Source organism: Polypterus senegalus, chromosome 1 (assembly GCF_016835505.1).
Source record: "Polypterus senegalus isolate Bchr_013 chromosome 1, ASM1683550v1, whole genome shotgun sequence".
In the NCBI taxonomy this organism is placed as follows: Eukaryota; Metazoa; Chordata; class Cladistia; order Polypteriformes; family Polypteridae; genus Polypterus; species Polypterus senegalus.
The window spans coordinates 65,554,179-65,575,260 of NC_053154.1; the positions used below are offsets into that span (position 1 = coordinate 65,554,179).

At 36.4% G+C, this 21,082-nt stretch overlaps 1 protein-coding gene across 3 annotated transcripts in view; it reads right to left on the reverse strand.

Annotated features, from left to right (window-relative positions):
* Positions 1 to 21,082, reverse strand: part of far1 (fatty acyl CoA reductase 1) — a 113,008-nt gene that overhangs the window by 34,383 nt on the left and 57,543 nt on the right. For all 3 annotated transcript variants that reach the window (XM_039749888.1, XM_039749878.1, XM_039749883.1), the window contains exons 3-7: positions 18,181 to 18,356; positions 15,043 to 15,222; positions 6,085 to 6,262; positions 5,349 to 5,393; positions 3,350 to 3,477 (exon numbers count right to left, since the gene is read on the reverse strand). In XM_039749888.1, the coding sequence (XP_039605822.1) occupies positions 3,350 to 3,477; positions 5,349 to 5,393; positions 6,085 to 6,262; positions 15,043 to 15,222; positions 18,181 to 18,356 (707 nt within the window). The remainder of the gene's footprint in view (positions 1 to 3,349; positions 3,478 to 5,348; positions 5,394 to 6,084; positions 6,263 to 15,042; positions 15,223 to 18,180; positions 18,357 to 21,082) is intronic.

Below are 21,082 nucleotides of genomic sequence, written 5' to 3' on the forward strand. Positions count from 1 at the left end.
ATTTTAAAAATGGCACATACAGTACAGATGTGCATTCAAACACTCACAGTTTTTACCCTACACTTAAAGCTTTGTTAAAAACAATATTTGGAATTACCTTTTCTTCAAGATCGCATTGAATTTTGACTCCGTTTTTGGAGATACATTGTGACAATGCAACGTATAACTGCCCGTGAGTGAATATTGTTTCTTTTTCTCTAATAAATAATCTGACTCTTTATAATGTTTTTCCCTATGATTTGTTAATTGTCATAGCAAAAGCTATTCTCACGGGAAACTGTAAACATTTTATGGCATATCAAGATCTCCTTTGGTGTCTAGTGTTATTCGTGGAATATATACTACATTACCTTTCTTGTTGCCTGTTAAAATTTGCATCGCTTCTAATGATCATAAATATACACCTGACCGAATTGTATTTTCTTTGAAATTAAAACTTGTCGTTGCTTTAACTGTTGCGGGACCATAGATTCTCATAGTGTATGGTCCATTATTGTGTAAATCTATTTTTTGTGCATTGAATGATGCGACGGCGAAAAGATTATTGTAGACTCGTACTGTATATTTTCCCTGTAGTGTTTGTGGATTCTGTGGTGGGCTGACATTGGCTCCAGCAAACCCCCGTGACCCCGTTTTCGGATATAGCAGGTTGGGAAATGACTGACTGTTTGTGGATTTCACTTTCCCCAATCTTAATTCTCTTGGATATGCCTCCTCATTGTGTAGAAACACTACTTTTCCCTGATGGCAACACGAATTAGACAATATACAAGTCTCTGACCTAAACTTCAAAGCCTTACAATATTTCCATACTTCTAACATATCACGTATGTCCATATATTCGATCTCTATTCACCTTTCCGTCATTTCACCGAGTAATATTTTCTCTTTTTTTACCGCTAATGCGATCTTTATCTTTTTTTGATACTTTCGAATTTTTCTGCTTTTATTATTTTTTAACTTGGTCTGTATGTATATCGCGCCTACGTTTTTTTGTGTCTTTTGAATCCACTGTTTTTATTATCTATAACCTGCTCTGCATGTGTTTCGCTCCCTCGTTTTTGAACCTCTTTATGATATTTTACTTTGTTTTCTACTCTTTGCCTTTTATTTCTGAACTTGCTTTGTCCCGCTATTTTTTCCCCAAGTACACCAGGTCCTGATGATTAATTTCCTTTTTTTTCGCGCTAATGCAATTTTTACTATCTTTTTTTGATACTGCAGTGACCTCCGTGTCCGGCTCGAAAAGTAGTAAAAAAAAGACTGACGTACTTCGTAACCCCAAACACAACCTTCTAGCACCCTCTCCAACCCCCTCCTCCCCAGGGTCTCGACCCCCCCTTTCCACATCAATCAATACCCCGCTATCAGCCTTCTGTGATGTACTCTTCCGTCCTTCAATCGGACCTAACAGTCACTTTAAACAAAAATTTTTTTTTTTACTGCTTTCATATTCTTTACTTTTCTTTGGATGCGTATAGCGCCACCATTTTTTTGAGTCTTTAGAATCCCACTGCTTTCATAATCTCTTATCTGCCTTTTTTTCTCTCCAATGCTTTTGGATCTCTTTTCTCCACGCCGCTTATTTTTTGCTTAGTCGTTGACGTTTCATCTAGAACGTATTGTCCTTATATGCTTTATATGAGCTGAGAGCACAGGATCTGTGTGTGCTACGTGCCTTTACATGACTGAGTGGTTTGCTGCCCGTGGGTCTTATTTGATATTGGTTGTAAGTAGGGCATATCTTGCAAGAATCTCATGTTCCACAACCTTGCGAGATGGTACGTGGCCAGTCTCTTTCATCTAGCGGGTTTTTTAAGTGTCTACAGGTAACTTCAGAGAAGATCACGTCGCCCTGGTATTCCTTTCCCAAGATTTTTTTTTTTTTTTTTATAATAGAGAGATATGTAAGCATGTTTAATTATTTATGGCAAAAGTACAAATACCAAAGAATTAAAACCCAGTGCAATACTGGAACAACTGTAGTCAGTTCCATACAATTGCTAAAGCAGCACACCAGTTCCTGTAAGTTTTGTGCAGAAGTGTGGACAGTGAAAGATTGTTCAGTGACGCTTCTAAACGAGGTTGGCAAAAAGAGAAACAAATTCCTAAAACAAGGTATAGGTGCTCTTGTTACTTCACAAAATAACTCCCCTAGTGTTAAAACAAAAAAAAAAGCCTAAATAATAAACTTCCAAAAAATTTTTTATAGTTGATTTATTTCTTTATCATTGTGTTTCCATTTGTAAAAATGTAGTTATTTTAGTTGTAGCTATATTTATTCCATAAAAAAAGAAACAATTATGTAGCATTTAAGACAAAGGTATGTATAACCAAGTATTTATTTATTTTAATTATTGTAAATGACCTGCAAAGGTTATTATTGAATAGTATTACTTATTCATTTGTCATTATATCATTTTACTCTTTTTAAATTTTTATTGAATTTTGCTTCATCAAAAGAGAGAAAGAAAATTTTTAAGTAGCATTTAAACCAACAACCTGCAAACCATTGTCCATTTAACCATTAGTGAGCCAGCAGATGGCAGATGTCATACATCTTAAATGAATGTGGTACAAATAAATGGGGCTTTTATCTGTAATTCTTCTCCAGACAGATCTTGTCTCATTTTTCTCTGTATCTTATAGATGTGTGTATCAGTATCGGCAAATAGATACATGAACAATATCAGATAACAGCATCCACCCAGAATTTCCATGTTAACCACAGAGAATCAGTTATTGTGCTACCTAATTTGTTAGCAATTCCAGTGCTTATCTATTTGGCAAATACTGACCACACATGCTACTGTGTACAACAGATCTCACTCTCCACACCAAACAGGTATAAATTTAAAGACTAAGCACCTCAAAGAGACAAGCCCTATTGTAAGAAATGCAACAGCCTATATTGTTAATAGCATGTGAACAAATAAGAGCACAGATAAAAATATATAGCACTTGTGACACAGCATAACTGAAATCTTTATAGAAGTATACAAGTGATTAAGTATGATGTCTGTAAAATGAAAAATGTCCAATGCATAGTAGGGCACAGTTATAAAGAAACTGGAAAAATATGGAAAACTTTTGATAATAGTGAAACATGGTGGGCACAGCGGGGGGATCTGGGGGTTCTTGGCGGGGTGCAAAACAATTTGTGAAGTTATAATATAAATTTAATTGAACAAATGTACAGATATCCTGCTTCAGTTTACAAGTAACCTGGGACTATGTCCAAGAGGACTGCATCTGAAGTTCATGGAGGACAAATACCTCAAACAGCTACATTTATTTACAAACGTAAACAGCTTTGTCTAGGACCAAAAACGTAAAAGATGCTGGTCACCTTGTGTAACGATGAACTCCTGAATACCAGGCTGCTGCAAGTGTAGTATTAACAACAACATCAACTGGAACCAAGTCAGCCACAGCATTATTGGAAGCTCGCATTGTACGCAGGATTCCTTTTCCAGCCTGCAAGCAAAGATATATTAATTTGCTATTTTATTAAACATTTTAAGAAAACAATTGCTTAAATAAAAAAATGTAATTATAACTCTACAGGCAATTTTAGTTTTAAATATTTCCCATCATACACTAAATAATTTCATGAGAATTTTGCCGTATTGTGCTTACTTCGGGGAAGTATATGATGCCAACACTGATATCATTTGGTAATAGATAGGGCTGAAATTATTTGCTGCATGACTGGAAGGACCTCACTTAATAAATCATTCTAACATGACAATTTCAGCAAGGGAAGACAATATCTCCATGCAATTTGTGCTGGTGACCATTTCTGTACACACTAAAATACTATGGTGTGTTAATTTCCACTGTTCACTCAAAACAAAACTAAAATAAAATTTTAATAAGACACATTTCCTATAGTTCAACAAAGAATCTAGAACACTCATCAGTGATGAGCTGCTCTAATAAAGCACTCTGATTAATAATAATAAAACTCACTTAAATGTCTAACAGTACAAAGGATATGACTCTATTTAACACATATCACATCTATAAGGAACCAGACTGCAATCTGAAAAATATTTAAACCTAAAACACCATTGGTGATACAGTTTTAAATTTCGTAAGTCTTGCTTTCTAGTGATGGAAAACAGGAATGCCACAATTACCTGACAACTTTCCTTTGAACAACAGGTGCAGACTGGCAGTTGGGCCCAAAACTTCAGATAAGGGGGTGGGGGAGGATGAGAGACTGATTTATTCTTTATGGATTATGGACACTTTATGCCACTGCTCTTGTACTAATTATCAAAAGAAATTGTGTTCCTTGTTGACAGGTGCCATGCCTATCTTGGCTAACTGGTGGAAACCAGTCAAACTAGCCATAGGTTGTCTAACTGCAATTTTATCTTATTGTTAGGCTTAAAAATGTAAATGACAAAGATAAATTGAATGTCGTTTGGAATAGGGCTGCCAATGAATGCAGTTAAAACAAACACTGACAACTTCCCTTTACCCATCTCCCCCAGCTCTTTCTCTCACTTCCTTTTCTTTAGGTTTAATCCACTTCAACCCTTTCCCTGATCACTTTGATTCATCTGCTATTTGGCATTTGACAATTTGACTCATTTGTACAAGGGCTGCACAGGCTGGGAGGGTGTTTTGTGGGTTAGGTGCGCTCCTTTTAAGAAACATACAATGCTGCATTTCTTCAAACAGAGCAGGTGATTGTTGGCCCCTTCAATGATAAGAAGTACTGCATATCAGTACAATCAGGGAGGCAATGATTGGTCCCAGACTGGCAGCATAAAAATTACCCGAATCACACACTCAAAATTAAAGTACCTGCAGTGGGAAATGGACCAGGGAATTCTGCATAAGATGAAATGGTCTCCACAAAACACTGATCTTAAGTTCATTAAGCCAGTCGGGGACTACTTACATAGAGAGAAGCAAGTAAGATAGCCAAAGTCTGCAGTGGGACTGTGGCAAAGTTCTCCATGAAGCTTGAAACAACCAACCTTGTGATTACCTTCAAAAGCTGAAAGTAAGTGGATCTAAGAGACTTGCAGCTATTTCTAATGCAAAGGCAGATCACACCAAATATTTATTGAGGTTTTTCTGCATTTTCCATAAAGTTTATTAATTACTAAAAATCAAACTTTTGCACAGTATTGTATTTTTTCAATTTCACATTCCAAATAGTATTTATTGCTCTTTTATGCTTATGTATTCTTTTGGTTAACCAGTTCATAAATCTTTACCCTGTATTAGAAACTTACCATACATTTAACACATTTTGGAACCAAATCTGCCTATTATACTGCATAGCAGAAGTCATAGTATAAAATTAACAAACGTGACAAAAAACTCACAGCAATGAAGATTCCACTGGGTCCATTAAAATTATCAATCCAGCCCTGCATATACAAGAATAAAAATAAAGTGGAATTAATTTTAAAAGACTGTTGTTGGTAATGCATAGGACACAAACAAACATGCATATATTCAGGGACTGCTATTTGAGTAAAAAACTGCAATATTGCAATAAATTGCATGATTAAAGGTTTCAATCAGAATTAATTACATATAAAGCAAAATTTTGTGCATTTCCTTCAAGCATAATTATTTTTCTATAAAGAAGAAATAACTCAGTGATTAATTTCTAATACACAGCAGTTTTAATAATCTCTTATACAAATTAAATTATTTCAGTTTGTTGAACAGTTTTGTGCAACAGAAACAAGAGAATAAACAGTAAAACACTAATCATTCAACTGCTCAAAGAAAGTTGTTTATCTTGAGCCATAGAACAATGCAAATTAGCCTAGCACTTTCATTGATCCTATAATTCTGTCTTTAAAATTATATGAAGAAAAATAAGACATTACTCTCATTACTTAAATAAATTGTGCTTATGTAAAATGCAATTCTTTAATTAACAATTTCCTCATATTTGACTTTTCCCTTGGTAAACCATCATCTTACCAGTAATAAGTAGAAGAATAAAAACACCTGTAAACAGCTGAAGAATTCTAGACATTTTAAGCTCTTTTATAACATAAAATACCTGCAAAACTTTCCCTGTCAGAATTAAAATATGCAACTCACAGGAAATGGTTCCTTCCAACTTGCCCCAACAATGGAAGGCCTTATAATGGCAACATTTAGGTTTCCACATTCCTGCTGGACAACATGCTCTGCCAAAGCTTTTGTGTAAGTATAGGTGTTGGGTCTATCGCCAATGAGCTTTGGTGTAATTTCATTAATTAACTTGTCATCCATCCACCTAGAAAATGAAAACCAGGAGTAGTTAGTTTCTTTTGCTAAAGTTACTAATGGTTCCATAACATAATAAAATAGTAATTAATTTAATCCAGATCAGCATCTCAGACAGTGTAAATTCCAGCAGCACCTTGCCTGCTATACACAGCACACATCTTCTTTCGGCTGCTCCCATTAGGGGTCACCACAGCGGATTACGCTCTTCCATATCTTTCGGTCTTCTGCATCTTGTTCTGTTACACCCATCACCTGCATGTCCTCTCTCACCACATCCATAAACTTTCTCTTAAGCCTTCCTCTTTTTCTCTTGCGTGGCAACTCTATCCTTAGCATCCTTCTTCCAATATACTCAGCATCTCTCCGATGCACCTGTCCAAACCAATGCAACCTCACCTCTCTGTGTGTCCCAACCGTCCAACTTGAGCTGACCCTCTAATGTACTCATGTCTAATCTTATCCATCCTTGTCACATCCAATGCAAGTCTTAGCATCTTTAGCTCTGCTCCTCCAGCTCTGTCTCCAACTCATACAATATACCATCCTACAGACCTTCCCTTTCACTCTTGCTGATATCCGTCTGTCACAAATTACTCCTGACACTCTTCTCCACCCATTCTACCCTGCCTATACTTTCTTTTTCACCTCTCTTCCACAATCCCCATTACTCTGTACTGTTGATCCAAAGTATTTCAACTCATCCACCTTCGCCAACTCTACTCCTTTGCATCCTCACCATTCCACTGACCTTCCTCTCATTTACACACATGTATTCTGTCTTGTTGCTACTGACCTTCATTCCTCTCCTCTCTAGAGCATATCTCCACCTCTCTAGGGTCTCCTCAACCTATTCCCTACTATCGCTACAGATCACTGGACCAACGGCTTTACCATTCTTCATCTTCTTAGCTGTCCTCACTTCCTCCTTGCTAATCCGTTGCACTTCCTGATTCACTATCTCCGCATCATCCAACCTTTTCTCTCTCTCGTTCTCTTCAATCATCAGCCACTCAAAGTACTCTTTCCATCTGTTCAACACATTCTTCTCGCTTGAGAGTACGTTTCCATCTTTATCCTTTTATCACCCTAACCTGCTGCACATCTTTCCCAGCTCGCTCCCTCTGTCTAGCCAATTAGTACAGGTCCTTTTCTCCCTCCTTAGTGGCTAACCTCTCATACAGCACATCATACGCCTTTTCTTTAGCCTTTTCCACCTCTCTCTTCACCTTGTACTCTTGTCTACTTTCTGTATCTCTCCGACTATCCCACTTCTTCTTTGCCATTCTCTTCCTATGTATACTCTCCTGTACTTCCCCATTCCACCACCAGGTTTCCTTTTCCTCCTTCCTCTGTCCAGTTGTCACACCAAGCACCCTTCTTGCTGTCACCCCTACTACATCTGCTGTAGTTTCCCAACGGTCTTATAACTTTTCACTAACACCTAGTGCCCGTCTCACCTTCTCCCTAAACTCAACCTTGCAGTCTTCCTTTTTCAACTTCCAAAATTTGACCTTTGGCTCTGCCCATACTCTCTTCCTCTTCTTCATCTTCAACGTCTACCTACAGACCACCATCCTATGCTGCTTAACTACAATTTCCCATGCCACCACTTTGTAATCTTCAATATCCTTCAGATTGACTCTTCTGCATGCGATGTAATCTACCTGTGTGCATCTTTCTCCACTCTTGTATATAACTCTATGTTCCTCCCTCTTCTTAAAATACGCATTCACCACAGCCATGTCCATCCTTTTGGCAAAATCCACTACCCTCTGACCTTCTTCATTCCTCTCCTTGACGCCATACCTATCCATCACCTTCTTGTCCCCTCTGTTCCATTCACAAACATGTCCACTGAAATCTGCTCCAATCACCACTTTCTGTCCCTTGGGTATACTGTTCATCACTTCATCCAACTAACTCCAAAAATCTTCTCTCTCATCCATTGCACACCCAACTTGCAGGGCATATACACTAACAATATTAATCATCACACCTCCAATTTCCAGCTTCATAATCATCACTGTTGAACACTCTTTTCACCTCCAAAACACTCTTTACATGCTGTTCCTTCAGAATAACCCCTACTCCATTTCTCCTCTTATCCACACCATGATAGAACAATTTGAATCCACCTCAGATCCACCTGGCCGTACTCTCCTAACATTTAGTCTCTTGCATGCACAATATATCAACCTTCCTTCTCTCCATCATATTTGCCAACTCTCTCCCCTTACCAGTCATACTGCCAACATTCAAAGTTCCTACCCTCAGCTCTACTCTTTTTACCTTCCTCCTCTCCTCCTGCCTCCGGACACGTCTCCCCCTTCTTCTTCTGTGGCCAACAGTACATACATAGTACATATCTACTCTCCTCTTATTCAGCACTTCCATCACTTTATCCATCTTTCCTGTTATACTCCCAAGTCACAAACTTCATATTCTCTCCTTCACTTTTCTTATCATCTGCTTTAATCTTTCCTACTACCTAACCAGACTTCCCATCAGGACCATCATAAACTGGGTTTCCCCCGATGGTGGTTTGGTTGTATCCCCCAATTTTATGTTTGATACAGATACACGGAGGCAACCATAAAGTACTATAGGCTGTATCCTGGTTATTGTTTGTAACTTTCATTTTTTTCCAGGGTATTGGAGCAGAATTTTTTAAAACTGGATGCCCATCCTGATCCTAACTTCCTTTAGTCACCTTTCATGACACGTAATGGAGATAGTAAGCTTATTTAAACGTCAAGTCACAGAGTTTTATCTTCAGAAGAAAACCTCAGAAGCAACAGACGCTGGGAGAAATCTTCTTGAGAAAGTGCTTTGTGGCTAGTGGACCATCATAGCTTCATCAGTTTACCCCAAAAAAGCTGTGCTGCAGTCATCTTAGCTGACATTCCACAAGGCAAAGGGTGAGGGTCAAGTGTAATGCGATTTTAGAGGCAAGAAAAACCACAAAATTTAGTGGTTCTGTAGTCTGACAACACAAGTGTTACCTTCTTTGCTCTTTGCAGAGGTTACAAATGTGGTCTCATCAGAATGCAATCTCCAATGCACACTGGAACACAGCGGAGTACAAAGCTGTTGCTATGAGAATCGCCACCTCTAAGCTGGAAGTTATGGCCCTATCCTGGAAAGTAAGGGAATGTTCCTATCAAGTATGGAAGCAGCAACTCCAAGTGGACAAGTTCCAACAACAAAAGGTCTAATTCATAAGTGAGGGTACTGGTGATCAGGAGACTGATAAATTGTGGCAGCAACAACAGTTTGAAGGTTGTCCTGGACAATGGTGGTAAAGTGGGAACTAAGTCAAAGCTGTTGACTGACTGCTTAGTCGATATCTCCATCCTCACCTATGGCCATGAGCATTGTGTAGTGACAAAAAACAATAAGACCGTGAATATACTCAGTCAAAATGAGTTTCCTTTGCAAGGGCTGTTTGATTCCCTCTCCATGAGGAGGTGAGTACTGTGGCTTCCCTGGATGGGTTAAGAACCAGCCGAGTTGGTCTGGCAGGGTAGTTATGGTGCCCCTTGGTTGCCTCCTTGAGGAGTTTTACAAGGTACAGATCATTAGGAGAAGGCTCAAGGGAAAATATGACATTTTACGTTGATTTTCACCTCTTTATAGGCAATGTTTGAGACACATGGATGTGTGCATACTTGTGCTCTACAGTAAAACTGCCTCATCCAGAGATTTTTTTGAGGCATGTACTCATTGTATCTGCAATGGGATTCAACTTTCATGACTTAGTACAATACATGGGTTGAGAAAATACATGGAGACATGGATGAGGCACTAATGTAGCTTTATAAATTCAGAACTTTATTACTTTGTACACATGCCAAAGAATTAAACCAAGAAATTATTACACATTTGGCTGCAGTAGTGATAAGGAATGTTATGGTTAATGCCACTCCTCTTTTCCTCAGTTAAATAAATAAAAAATTGGCAATAGTTTTTCATAATACTTCATTTGCTAATTTATCGATAAGGTCATCACCTGTACCAGCTTTGTCTAAACCACAGTTGTTGATCTCAGAGACAATCTCAGCAGTATCAGGCAGAAAGCAAGAACTAACCATGGACAGAGTACATTTCAAATGTATCTCTGTTAAATTGTTTAAACTTTCCAGGGTGTGGAATTGTTAAACTTTAAACATACACAATGCATAGATAAGCACTTGGTAGTAAAATAACCAAACACTGGGATCAATAGTTTTCAGGAGGATACAAGAATAGTCTTGCTACATTCATACACACATTTGGCAAGTATTAGCTAGTATACCAATAGTCACATCAGCTATCTTTAATTGTAAATTGTTTGTTAGCTAGAGATATAATAACTATCTCCAGTAAGTTAGTAGGGAATGCTAATATGACACAGTTAAGGCTCGACATATCACACAGCCCTAATTTGAAATGAATATTGGCAAAAAATTAATATCGACATTTTCTGGGACTTTGATAACGATAATTAGACGATATTTTGCATCCTTTAAAAACATGTTTGTAAAAGTCTTACTGATCTACCTTTGTCTAGTTAATAGGATATTAAATGTAGCTTACTAATACGATTAATTGAAAATACAGTTAAGGAAATGAGTCTTACTTATTTACTTAAGACTGAAGTAAAACAACATAAAAACATTACAATCACCAGAATATTACTGAGATTAAACAGTGCTAGTATGAGTAAACCATTTCAATGTGGCCTACAGGATTTACACAAAATATTTCACTAAGACCAGCAAAACTATTATAATGGGAGCATTTTAAACAGACACTTACCCTTACTGTAAAAAGATATGAATTCAACTGGAATAAAATACTAATCATAACTGAAATATAGGGCATGAACATTACAGTGTGGATAATCATGAACTACTCTACTGTAAGGTGAATTGTGCAGCATACAAACAAAATTTAACATACTTTACTATAGTGTAAAAATCCAAAGTTCTGGTTAAATACTGCACAGGGAAAAAAAAAATGCAGTATTTCTAAACAAATTGTTATATATTGCAAAAATATACAAAAAAACTCAAACCTATACAAATTACTAACTTCAAGTTCTGTCCAATACTGCACAAAGATATCAGAAAAAATAAAAATCGTAAAATTCTACTGAGGAAACTTCAAGTTGTGTGACAGAAACAGTACTCTATCCACAGCATCAAGCGGCGTAGCACCACAATTACATGGTACAACATTTCCTCCTCAGCTGAAAGCCCTCTCAGAAGGGCTGCTTGAGGTAGGAATGCATCAATAGTTTATTCCAAGTTTTCCACCACTCATGTGGATTTACATCATTGTCCACCTCAGGTATCATCAAGTAGCTCTTGATCTCTTCTCAATGGCAGTTTTCAGAGACTGGCTCTGAATTACTGTTTTTTCCTCCCCAAAGAGCTGCCAAAGTACTTTTTTCTTACTTTTTCACTCCCTCAGTTGTACCATCACCTACTTCAACTTCTGCATCCATATGGGCAGGATGGAGTGGTGCAAGGAGGTGGGGATCTGTGCGAGTGTTTTAAATAATGAAAGAGAAAAAAATGTGCTTTGGAATCAAGGATCCCCAAACAAGGCATTCTGCGAAACAAAACATACAGTACAAAACAAAACATAAATTACATAATTCGTTCAAAAGGGTTTTTTTTTTTTTTTTTCCCCTGACACTTACGGGGATCCATACTAGATTAATTTCAATTAAACTGCTTTTTATAGTGGAGCCCAAATTACTCACCAATGGCAAAATGAAGGCTACGTCCAAAACAAAGACACAGGAATGACCATAAATCTGTTGTGGCAAAATATGAAACCATTTGCAGAATATGCATCACAGTTTGGCGACCTGAATCATACACTTTAGGCAGAGCTGTTTGATTGAAATATTTTCAAATAGGAAGTGTGTAGTTTGGTTCTAAAGTATTTGAAATCTGTTTGAAACCATCCCTCTCAATTGCATGAATTTGCACCACATCTTCTGCGATGGAATTGGTGACAGAGTTTGTTATGTCCCAACATCTGTTGTTTTTCTTGTCATATGGCAGTTTTTTGCAGAATGATTCCCCTGACGTTTATGGAGTGTGTTTTTGTACTTGCATTTTGGGTGATTTAGACCTGTCATGGACAGCTGACTCCTAAGCTATTTATATTCTTCATATACTGTGTGGTGGTTAGTTCGCAGATGGTGAAACAAGTTAGTTGTTGAGCGGTCTTTAACGGCAACTGATTTCTGACACAGTTTGCAGATTGTCGTCTTTTGAGCAATATCAGTGTTTTCAAAGCCAAACCACCTCCATTTGAGTGAGGATAATCCACATCTTGTAATTAAATCTAGCAACGTAGACTTAGAGGCTGTTGTTATCCCGTGGCACGGTTTGCTTACTCATTTTTAGGCAGCTACACTAGCTTAACTTGTGGTGTGCGAACCGTGTACGCCTATGCGCTCACTTTGTGCACATGCAGTAGTCTATCCTGTTAGGTTATATGAATCATTGAAATGATGACCCTCAATGTGTGTTTTTGATTGCTGTTTGCAAAGTGAGTTACATACTCAATTTCCGCTCACACATTTGTTAAAACAAAAATTAAAATGTTATCGTAGATGATACATATTGCGCACTCCTGCTTCAAACAATGTTTTAGACTTTTGTCATGTTCACAAGAAGCATGCTTGCAAGTATCATGCACCTCATTTTAAATTACAGGGGGCAGATCTTTTGGTGTGCACTCTTTTTCTTCTATTTGTTACACAATGTTTAGCAAAGGTTTTTGTTTGTTACTCCCTAGAACCTCATGTATGAAGCATTACATCACATAAGCATGCTATGATGCCATCTATACACGGTTTTATTCTAGCACAATTTAGATGCTAGCTACTCTATAGACTTAGGGATGTAACAGCATAAGTCATAATTAACTCTATATCCATTGTAAGCTGTTCAATCAGTAGCAGAATACTTACTATGTCTGGGGGCTCTTTCACATCATCCAAATCTTTTGGTGTAACCCTTTCATTAGACTGCAAGCTTCTTATCAGAAATTTGCACTGCATTGTTATGTGTCAAAAGATATATTACATTCGTATTATTTATGCGCATTGTTTATTTTCTTGGGATAATGACATTTCAAAAGTAGAAGAATGTTACCATAAACAAAACTGCATTGTGTAACAAATCTTTTGTTTTTATCAAAACGTACAAACTTTTACTATAAAACGACAGTCTTCTATGAGATGAAGTTGGCACAGAAAACCTATTCTTTTTTCATTTACAACACTCATTTCAGCAGGCACAGCTGCAGTCTTATTGTACTTATGGTTAACTTATTAACAGCATACAGTACTAACGATTATGTGATATTGAAGAAATTGTAAATTGTTGTTCTGAAGAGAAGCAAGTTCATGGAAGATATACTCTAGTCGTCAAAACTAAGTGAACTAAATTGTATGACTTCACTAGATGTTTAAATCTAATTAAGCTTAAAAAAAAAAAAAAAATGACTTTTTTTACCACATTAAAAAATGCTTTCTGTAGGAGTCATATTTCTACTTTTACAGTAAAATCTTAAAATATAACATGACTGACACAGATAAGAAAATTAGAATTTTCACTTATGGTCCTGAAAGTTAAATCAACCATAAATCCCTTCCACTTCGTAAAAAACACGTTAATACAACAAAGCTATTTAAGGCTAAGAAGTTGAAAGGTTTACAATTGAAATTTTGTTGTTTTGAAAATGTTCTTCTGGGTGGCATATGCTTTTGCATCATGGGTTTAAAAGTTACTATTAATAGCCTAATTTAGAATACAAAATGTAGTACTGTATATGTAATAATCAAGAAAAATCATCGCAGAATGAACAGATTTTAAAAACCAAAAATATTGCTTTGGATCTCAGAAATAAACTTTAGACAAAAGTAAAAACAGATTAATTTAGGTGTTCCTTGGTGAAGACCTAGAAAAACATGAAGCGCGATAGGAGGAGGTGCACTTTTAACACTGTACTTCATCTTCAGGAATACACATTTTTTCCACATGAACAAGAGAAATGATGAACAGAGATAAAATAATGTCAAAACAAACAAAAAAGTTTTCCTTTTAAATTACAACTTAATCTTTAATAAAACTAAATATATTGAGCTTTGGTATGGCATCCTTTAATTGAATTGGTAAATATCATATTTGTGTTGTGCTGCTTTTATGCATTTTCTTAATATATAACATGCATTGTTTTAGCTCTTTAAACAAAAGCTTTGCTGGAGCAGAATTTCAGGATGGGATGTGCAAAACATAGAAGTTCCAGTCCACAATGAGCCTGAACTAGATTAAATGTGTTTGAGAATGTTGTGCTGTTGATCAAAATATGCTACTAGAAGTGTGAAATAATTGGTTACCCTACAAATGACCTATGTTCCTCTGTGATCTTTTTCAGCGTGGTTAGGTTTTATATTATTTGGGTGTCAATTTGACCTTGGCAAGTTTGCCTGGTTCAATCAACTAGCTGTACTAGTGTGCCACTTACTAAACAAATTTTGTCCACTTTCCAGAGGTAAAGTTAATCAAAACCACTTCCTATTAAGCTAAGAATGCTCCCAAGCTTTGTGAAATTAAGAGTTTTCAAAGTAATACAACAAAAAAAGTCAACTTTGATATATATTTATATATTACATTTTGTGATCTTATCTTTTTGATCTCATACTATTTCAATACTCTGAATACTACTGACAAAATTATTTAGAATCAAAAAAGATAAATAAACATTCACTAAACAACTTACTCTAAAGAGTCAATGAGCTTCTTATGGTCCACTGGAGGGGGGTAAACAACTTCTTCAATAAGATTACGATTGCAGTTTGCATATGCAGTTGAAACATGTATGAACACCTCAAGACTTTTCATTCTGTGAGCCAGAGCTAGAAGCTGCTGTGTGGCGAGAACATTTAGTTGCACTGCATCCCTGAATGAAAAACACATTAAAACAACATTAAAATAAAGACAATAGACTATTATACTCAAACAAGAATGTTACTAATAATCTCCCATCATTAGAAATAATCTTAGAATCACAACTATTAGCATTGCAAGTCCATGTAAGGAGTTCAAAATCACTTTTCTTAGAAAGTCTAAGGAGGATACACTGGGATAATCTTTTAAGTGTGGAGACAGTCGAGGAGCAACGGAATAGGTGTTAACATGTTTTACATGTAATGCAGGACAGATACATACCTAAATTTGGAATTAAAAGGTGGATTAATAAAGATTTAAAAAAAGAAGCTGCAAAAGAAAAAAAATGGTTTTATAAAAGGCATATAAGACTAATCCCTGCAAAGTTAATTGTAGAGTGTATGAGAACATTAGAGCAACCATTCAGAAGGATAACAGGGAGGCTAAAGTTGGAGAGGAATATAGCAGATAAGGCAAAAGAAGACCCTAAGACAGGGGTGGCAACACTTTTTCAGTTTGCAAGCTACTTTTAAAATGACCAGGTCGAAATGATCTACCTACTTTAAAAATGAGATATATAGATATAGATATATATATATACTGTATATAGATATATATATATATATATATATATATATATATATATATATATATATAGATATATATATATATATATATATATATATATGAGTATACTTTATACATAAAATATATGTTGTTGTACCTTGCATAACTGAATAACCTTTATAGCACAATAACAAAAAATACATTTATGGTCATTACAGTATTTGGATTTAATAATCTTTATGTGGGAAAAGGATGAATCGCATAAATAAGTACAGCCGAAAAATGCAGTCAAGGAGGTAGCACATTTCCTCATGTTTGGGTAGGTTACCTCTGTCCAAGAGCCCCAGACTTCAGCTGAATGTCATCCTGTAGTGTCAAAATCTCATCCTCCACTGTAGATGAGTTTTAGGTGAAACAGTGTTGCCATTTCTGATGCGAGTGAATCACCCTCAGCATCATCCTTAAATGGATAGCACTTAAATGTAGCAATTGGCTCAAGTAAAGCTGAGTTTTGAAACCGTCTGTCAAAATCTGACAGGCAATTTTCAATCTGCTCTGTAGCGTATGCTGTCAAGTTGCGCACACGCATACGCTACAGAGCAGATTGAAAATTGCGTCTCCAGCTCTGAAGCGAAGTTTTGGATGCTCCCCAAATATCACCCGGAACGATGCTTCGGTGCGTCTCCCTTTGCTTTTGAATTCAGCCAAGTGAAAAACGAGCGCTGTCCGATTAACTGCGATTTTAGTTCCCTCTTCTTTCTCTTTCTCAGATCGCTTTCAGAAGGAAGTCAGTTTCATAGTTTTTATGAACAGTTCGAAAGTGCCTTTCCACATTTTCCTTCTTTGGAATAGCAATGATAGACTGACAGATCAGACAAACATACTTTGATTGTGACATTGTGAGAAAAAAAAATCCTTTTCCAATTCCACATCCAGCCCATACACTCCCCAAATAATAATATATTTTTTTTAATCCCTTCTTTAGTCGATTAAATTGGAAGGCTAACTAGATCACAGCCGGAGTTTTGCAGTAGCTCACGTGTTTGATCGTGTGCGCGGGATGACCTGTGTGTTAGAAGAAATGAGATCTCAGACTGGCCACCCTGTATGTAAATCAAGCGACAAATGCCATAGGGAGGATATGATAGACAAACATTTTTTATTTTGAATGCAACGCGATCTACCTGCACTACCTTTGTGACCTACCGGTTGATTGCGATCAACGCATTGGGCACCCCTGCCCTAAGAGATTCTTTCAGTATTTTAGTAGTAAAAGAACAGTCAAGGAGGAAGTAAAGTACATCAGAAATAGTAAAGGGGAATTAAAAGATACAGACAATGAAATTGCAGATGCCCTAAATTTATATTTCTCTGAAGTCTCACAAGGGAGAAAGTGGGTAACCCCCAAGATGTAAATAGGACTACTAAGGAGGTACTGAGGGATTTGGAAATTGTACAAGGAGAAGTGCTACTCAGAGTAAATAGGCTGAAATCAAACAAATCACCAGGACCAGATAATATTTACCCTTAAGTTCATAAGGAGGCTAGCGAGTACATATATATATATACCCTTGACACATTTTTAGAAAGTCACTGTGCACTGGAGATTTCAGGGCTACAATGGTTGAATTATGAGGAAAGATTAAAAGAGCTGAGCCTATGCAGTTTAAACAAAAGAAGAGTAAGAAGAGACATGGTTGATGTGTTTAAAATTATGAAGGGAATTAGTACAGTGGATCGAGACTATTTTAAAATGAGTTCATCAAGAAACTTGTTAAGGGTAAATTTCGCACAATTAGGAAGTTTTCTTTACACAAAGAACGAAAGACACTTGCAATAAGCTATCAAGTAGTGTGGTAGACAGTAAGACTTTTGGGACTTTCAAAACTTGCCTTGATGTTTTTTTTGGAAGAAATAAATGGACAGGACTGGCGAGCTTTGTTGGGCTGAATGGCCAGTTCTCGTCTAGATTAGAACAATCAGACAATCTTCCATGAGAGGTTCTTTTATTCCATTTGCACTAATATTGCAAAATAATGCTCACATCAAGTCCAACCCCGATACGGCACACAGAAGCTAGGCCATGGTCATCATCTAAACACAGTCCTTCCACCTCAACAGTGCTGGTTATTAGCATTACCCGAGATTCAAATCTAATTAACAGTAGAGCTGAGCATGCTGATCTGTCATGCTGTTTTTTTTGGTGCTAGTGCACCATGGTTTTAAAGATATTAAATCAGTTTTTCTTGGACTCTGTCCAGACCTGACAAAAACTTGTTTAGTGATCTTTTTATAGCTGTAATATTATAAGAATGACCTGTGCTATCAGAGCAACAATAAAGTCTTACAGACTGTTGTTAACTCTAAAGTAGGTCAATTGAAGACAGTTACAAAAGTTACTTACTTGAGTGGTTCATTGAATCTCACAGTAGCTGCACAGTGGAAGACAATGTTTATATGCTCCCCTAATTGTTCTTGATCTTCTCTGCTTAAGCCCAGTTCAGATTGTGTCAAATCACTGCTGACAGGCATGATCTTCTCCTTAAAACATGGCTGCTCCTCTCTCAGTCTGTCAAACAGCTACAAAATATCAATGGACATATATAAGCTTCAAATAAAATGGTTTTGAAAAATTAAAAATACCTTTGAATTATAAAGCACTACAAAATAAAATTAAAACATATATAGTAAATCTCTGCCAATTGCTACTGTAACATAAGATATGTATCCTTCGTTAACAAATAACACTGAGATAGAGAAATTTAATGTAGGCTTCAAGTTTGATATTACAACAGATTTAGAAGTTTCGGGAGAGTAGTACAGTGTTCAACTATAGGGCTTCAGTCTGCTTTTTTTCATGAATCAGGAGTGTGATGAACAGTAAAGAGACATGCAAGTCTTGGTTCACAGCAAGAGCAAATAGCAGGTGATCCACTGAATGGAAGATGTAGTGGCTTGAATCATCTGTTAAATTAACTGCTGATATGCAACCAGTATGAACTGTTAATCATCCAAAAAAAAAAAAAAAAAAAAAGACACTGCCCATCAATAGAAGAGGTATATGGTTCAAAACTGATATGGTGCTTGCTTGACAAAAATGTGCTGGCTCATATTGGTAGTTACTCTTAATTCAAAAAGTTTATTTTGGATGACAACATGGGCTCAGGTGAGGTATTTATCAGAGTTGCACCATGGCCAGGACAGGTTGATCCATGCCCTAAAACTTGTTAAATACAGTACCACACAAACAAATGTATTGTTACATATAAGGAGACATGGTGTCATTCTGATAACCATTCAGCATCCTGTGTTGTCCCCAACCCCCGGCGCATAAAACTAGGCGTAAGTGCATGCATCACCTTCACCGACACATTCTATGAACCAGTTTCCCTAGACTAAGTATAGGAAGCCAAGAACTAATGGGGAAAAAAAAAAAAAAGCAACTCCTATTTCTTCTCAAGCAAACATTGCTATGTCACCAGTATAAACAATGATTTGTAAATGAGTATTTATTTACACAGTATTCATATTCACAGTATGTAAATCTCACAATAAGTATATATTATATTTTTAAAAACCCCAGTCTGTTTAACAATAATGGCCTATTTTTAGCGTTACAGTGCCTGCATATGAATGTATTACTGTACTGTTCCAGAAAACTTCTACTGGCAGAGTAGCAGACAGCTACAGAAAAGCTTGACAGTAGCTACAGTAGCATAATGTGTGCAATATACAAGGACAGTGCCAGGGAAGTAAACATATATTAATGAAAAAAAGCAGTAACACTGTTATATCTGCATGCTGATGCCAACTTGCATGGTGAGATATGGGGGGGTTAATAAGATGCTTTCTCATACTATCAACTTTGCAACACTTGATAAATTTGAATTTCTACATATTCTAATTCCCTCTAAATCAGTGTTATGCATCCTTCAGCCATTATAAAAAGTCCAGAACTCAAGTCTCTCTCAGGAACAGCTTTCTTTTTACTAGGAAGGAAAACAGCATAGTAAATCAATGGGTTTACAATGGTGCCAGCTGTAATGAATACTCTCTTTGATCCACAACTTGACTTGTTGGACAAATATACTTAAATATTTAGGCCACCTAGGCAAAGGACAGCAGTCGTGTTTGCTACATATGCTTCATCTGCATAAATCGTTAGGGGCTTTTGCTTTTTTTTGTGAAATCCCAAGTAATACATTTTTAAAATAAATTATTCCCTACTACAAAAACTTTCTCCCCAATTACCAAATTTACAACCCCTTGCACTATGCAGAGCCGCACTGTTCACAATTACAATTTAAAAACAGCAGTACAACAAATTTGCAACAATACAAAATCCAAAAACAAGATTATAGTGTAAAAAATATTGTGGGTGTAGCATTTTGAGCACCTATTTAAACAACAGATGTTTTATTTGTTTATGAATTCAAGAGAAAACCATGTATCTATAAACATCACTACACACTCTTGTCTCCAAAATGACTGACAAGAATATACACCAAATTTTGATCCCAGCTACTTGGCTTCCACAAACTAGTGAAATCTTCCACTGAAAAACCTTAAAATATGAAGTGGACCATGTCCACATTTCATTTGCAACAGTATGATGATGATTGCATACGTTTTGAAAAACAAATAGTAATACAGTCTTACTACTTTGGATGCCCAAGCAAACTGTGTGTAACAAGAAAGAAAAATACCTAAAATTGTGCAAGTCCATAGTGTACGAGTTTTAATCTTATTCAGCTAATCGTTAGCCCTTTTCACCTTCATGATAATGGATATGAAGGCTACAGTAAAAATATCATGTAACACAGAATAAAAAATATGCATGTGTAAACCAATGGCTCATAGTCCTTAGCAGATGGTTAAACATGTAGAGAAGTAGTAACAAAAAGGTTTAAAAAAGTGAATACATTATATTTGTATATTTTTGGAAGTTCTGCTTTTAGGAGTTGAAGACAGAATTTCAGGGAGAATGTAAAATTCAGTTTAATAACTAATACAAGGAATGTAATTTCCTGGCATGGTGAGGGCCTGCCAGAAAACATTAGTTCATTACTAATGTAAGGTGTTTTGATCATCTCCATCAGGATTTCATAAAACATTTTCTCTACTGGGGACAAAAAAAAAAAACACAAACTGCAGAGCACCGATCCTAAAAATCAATATTTAATAATTCTCCACAGTCGTTTTACTCCACTTTTCTACTCTACTGAGAGAAAAATACAGCCATTAACACTAGAATTATCAGAGCCTACGAAAAAACTCGTAATTCCGTCCCACCTTAAATCGCTTCT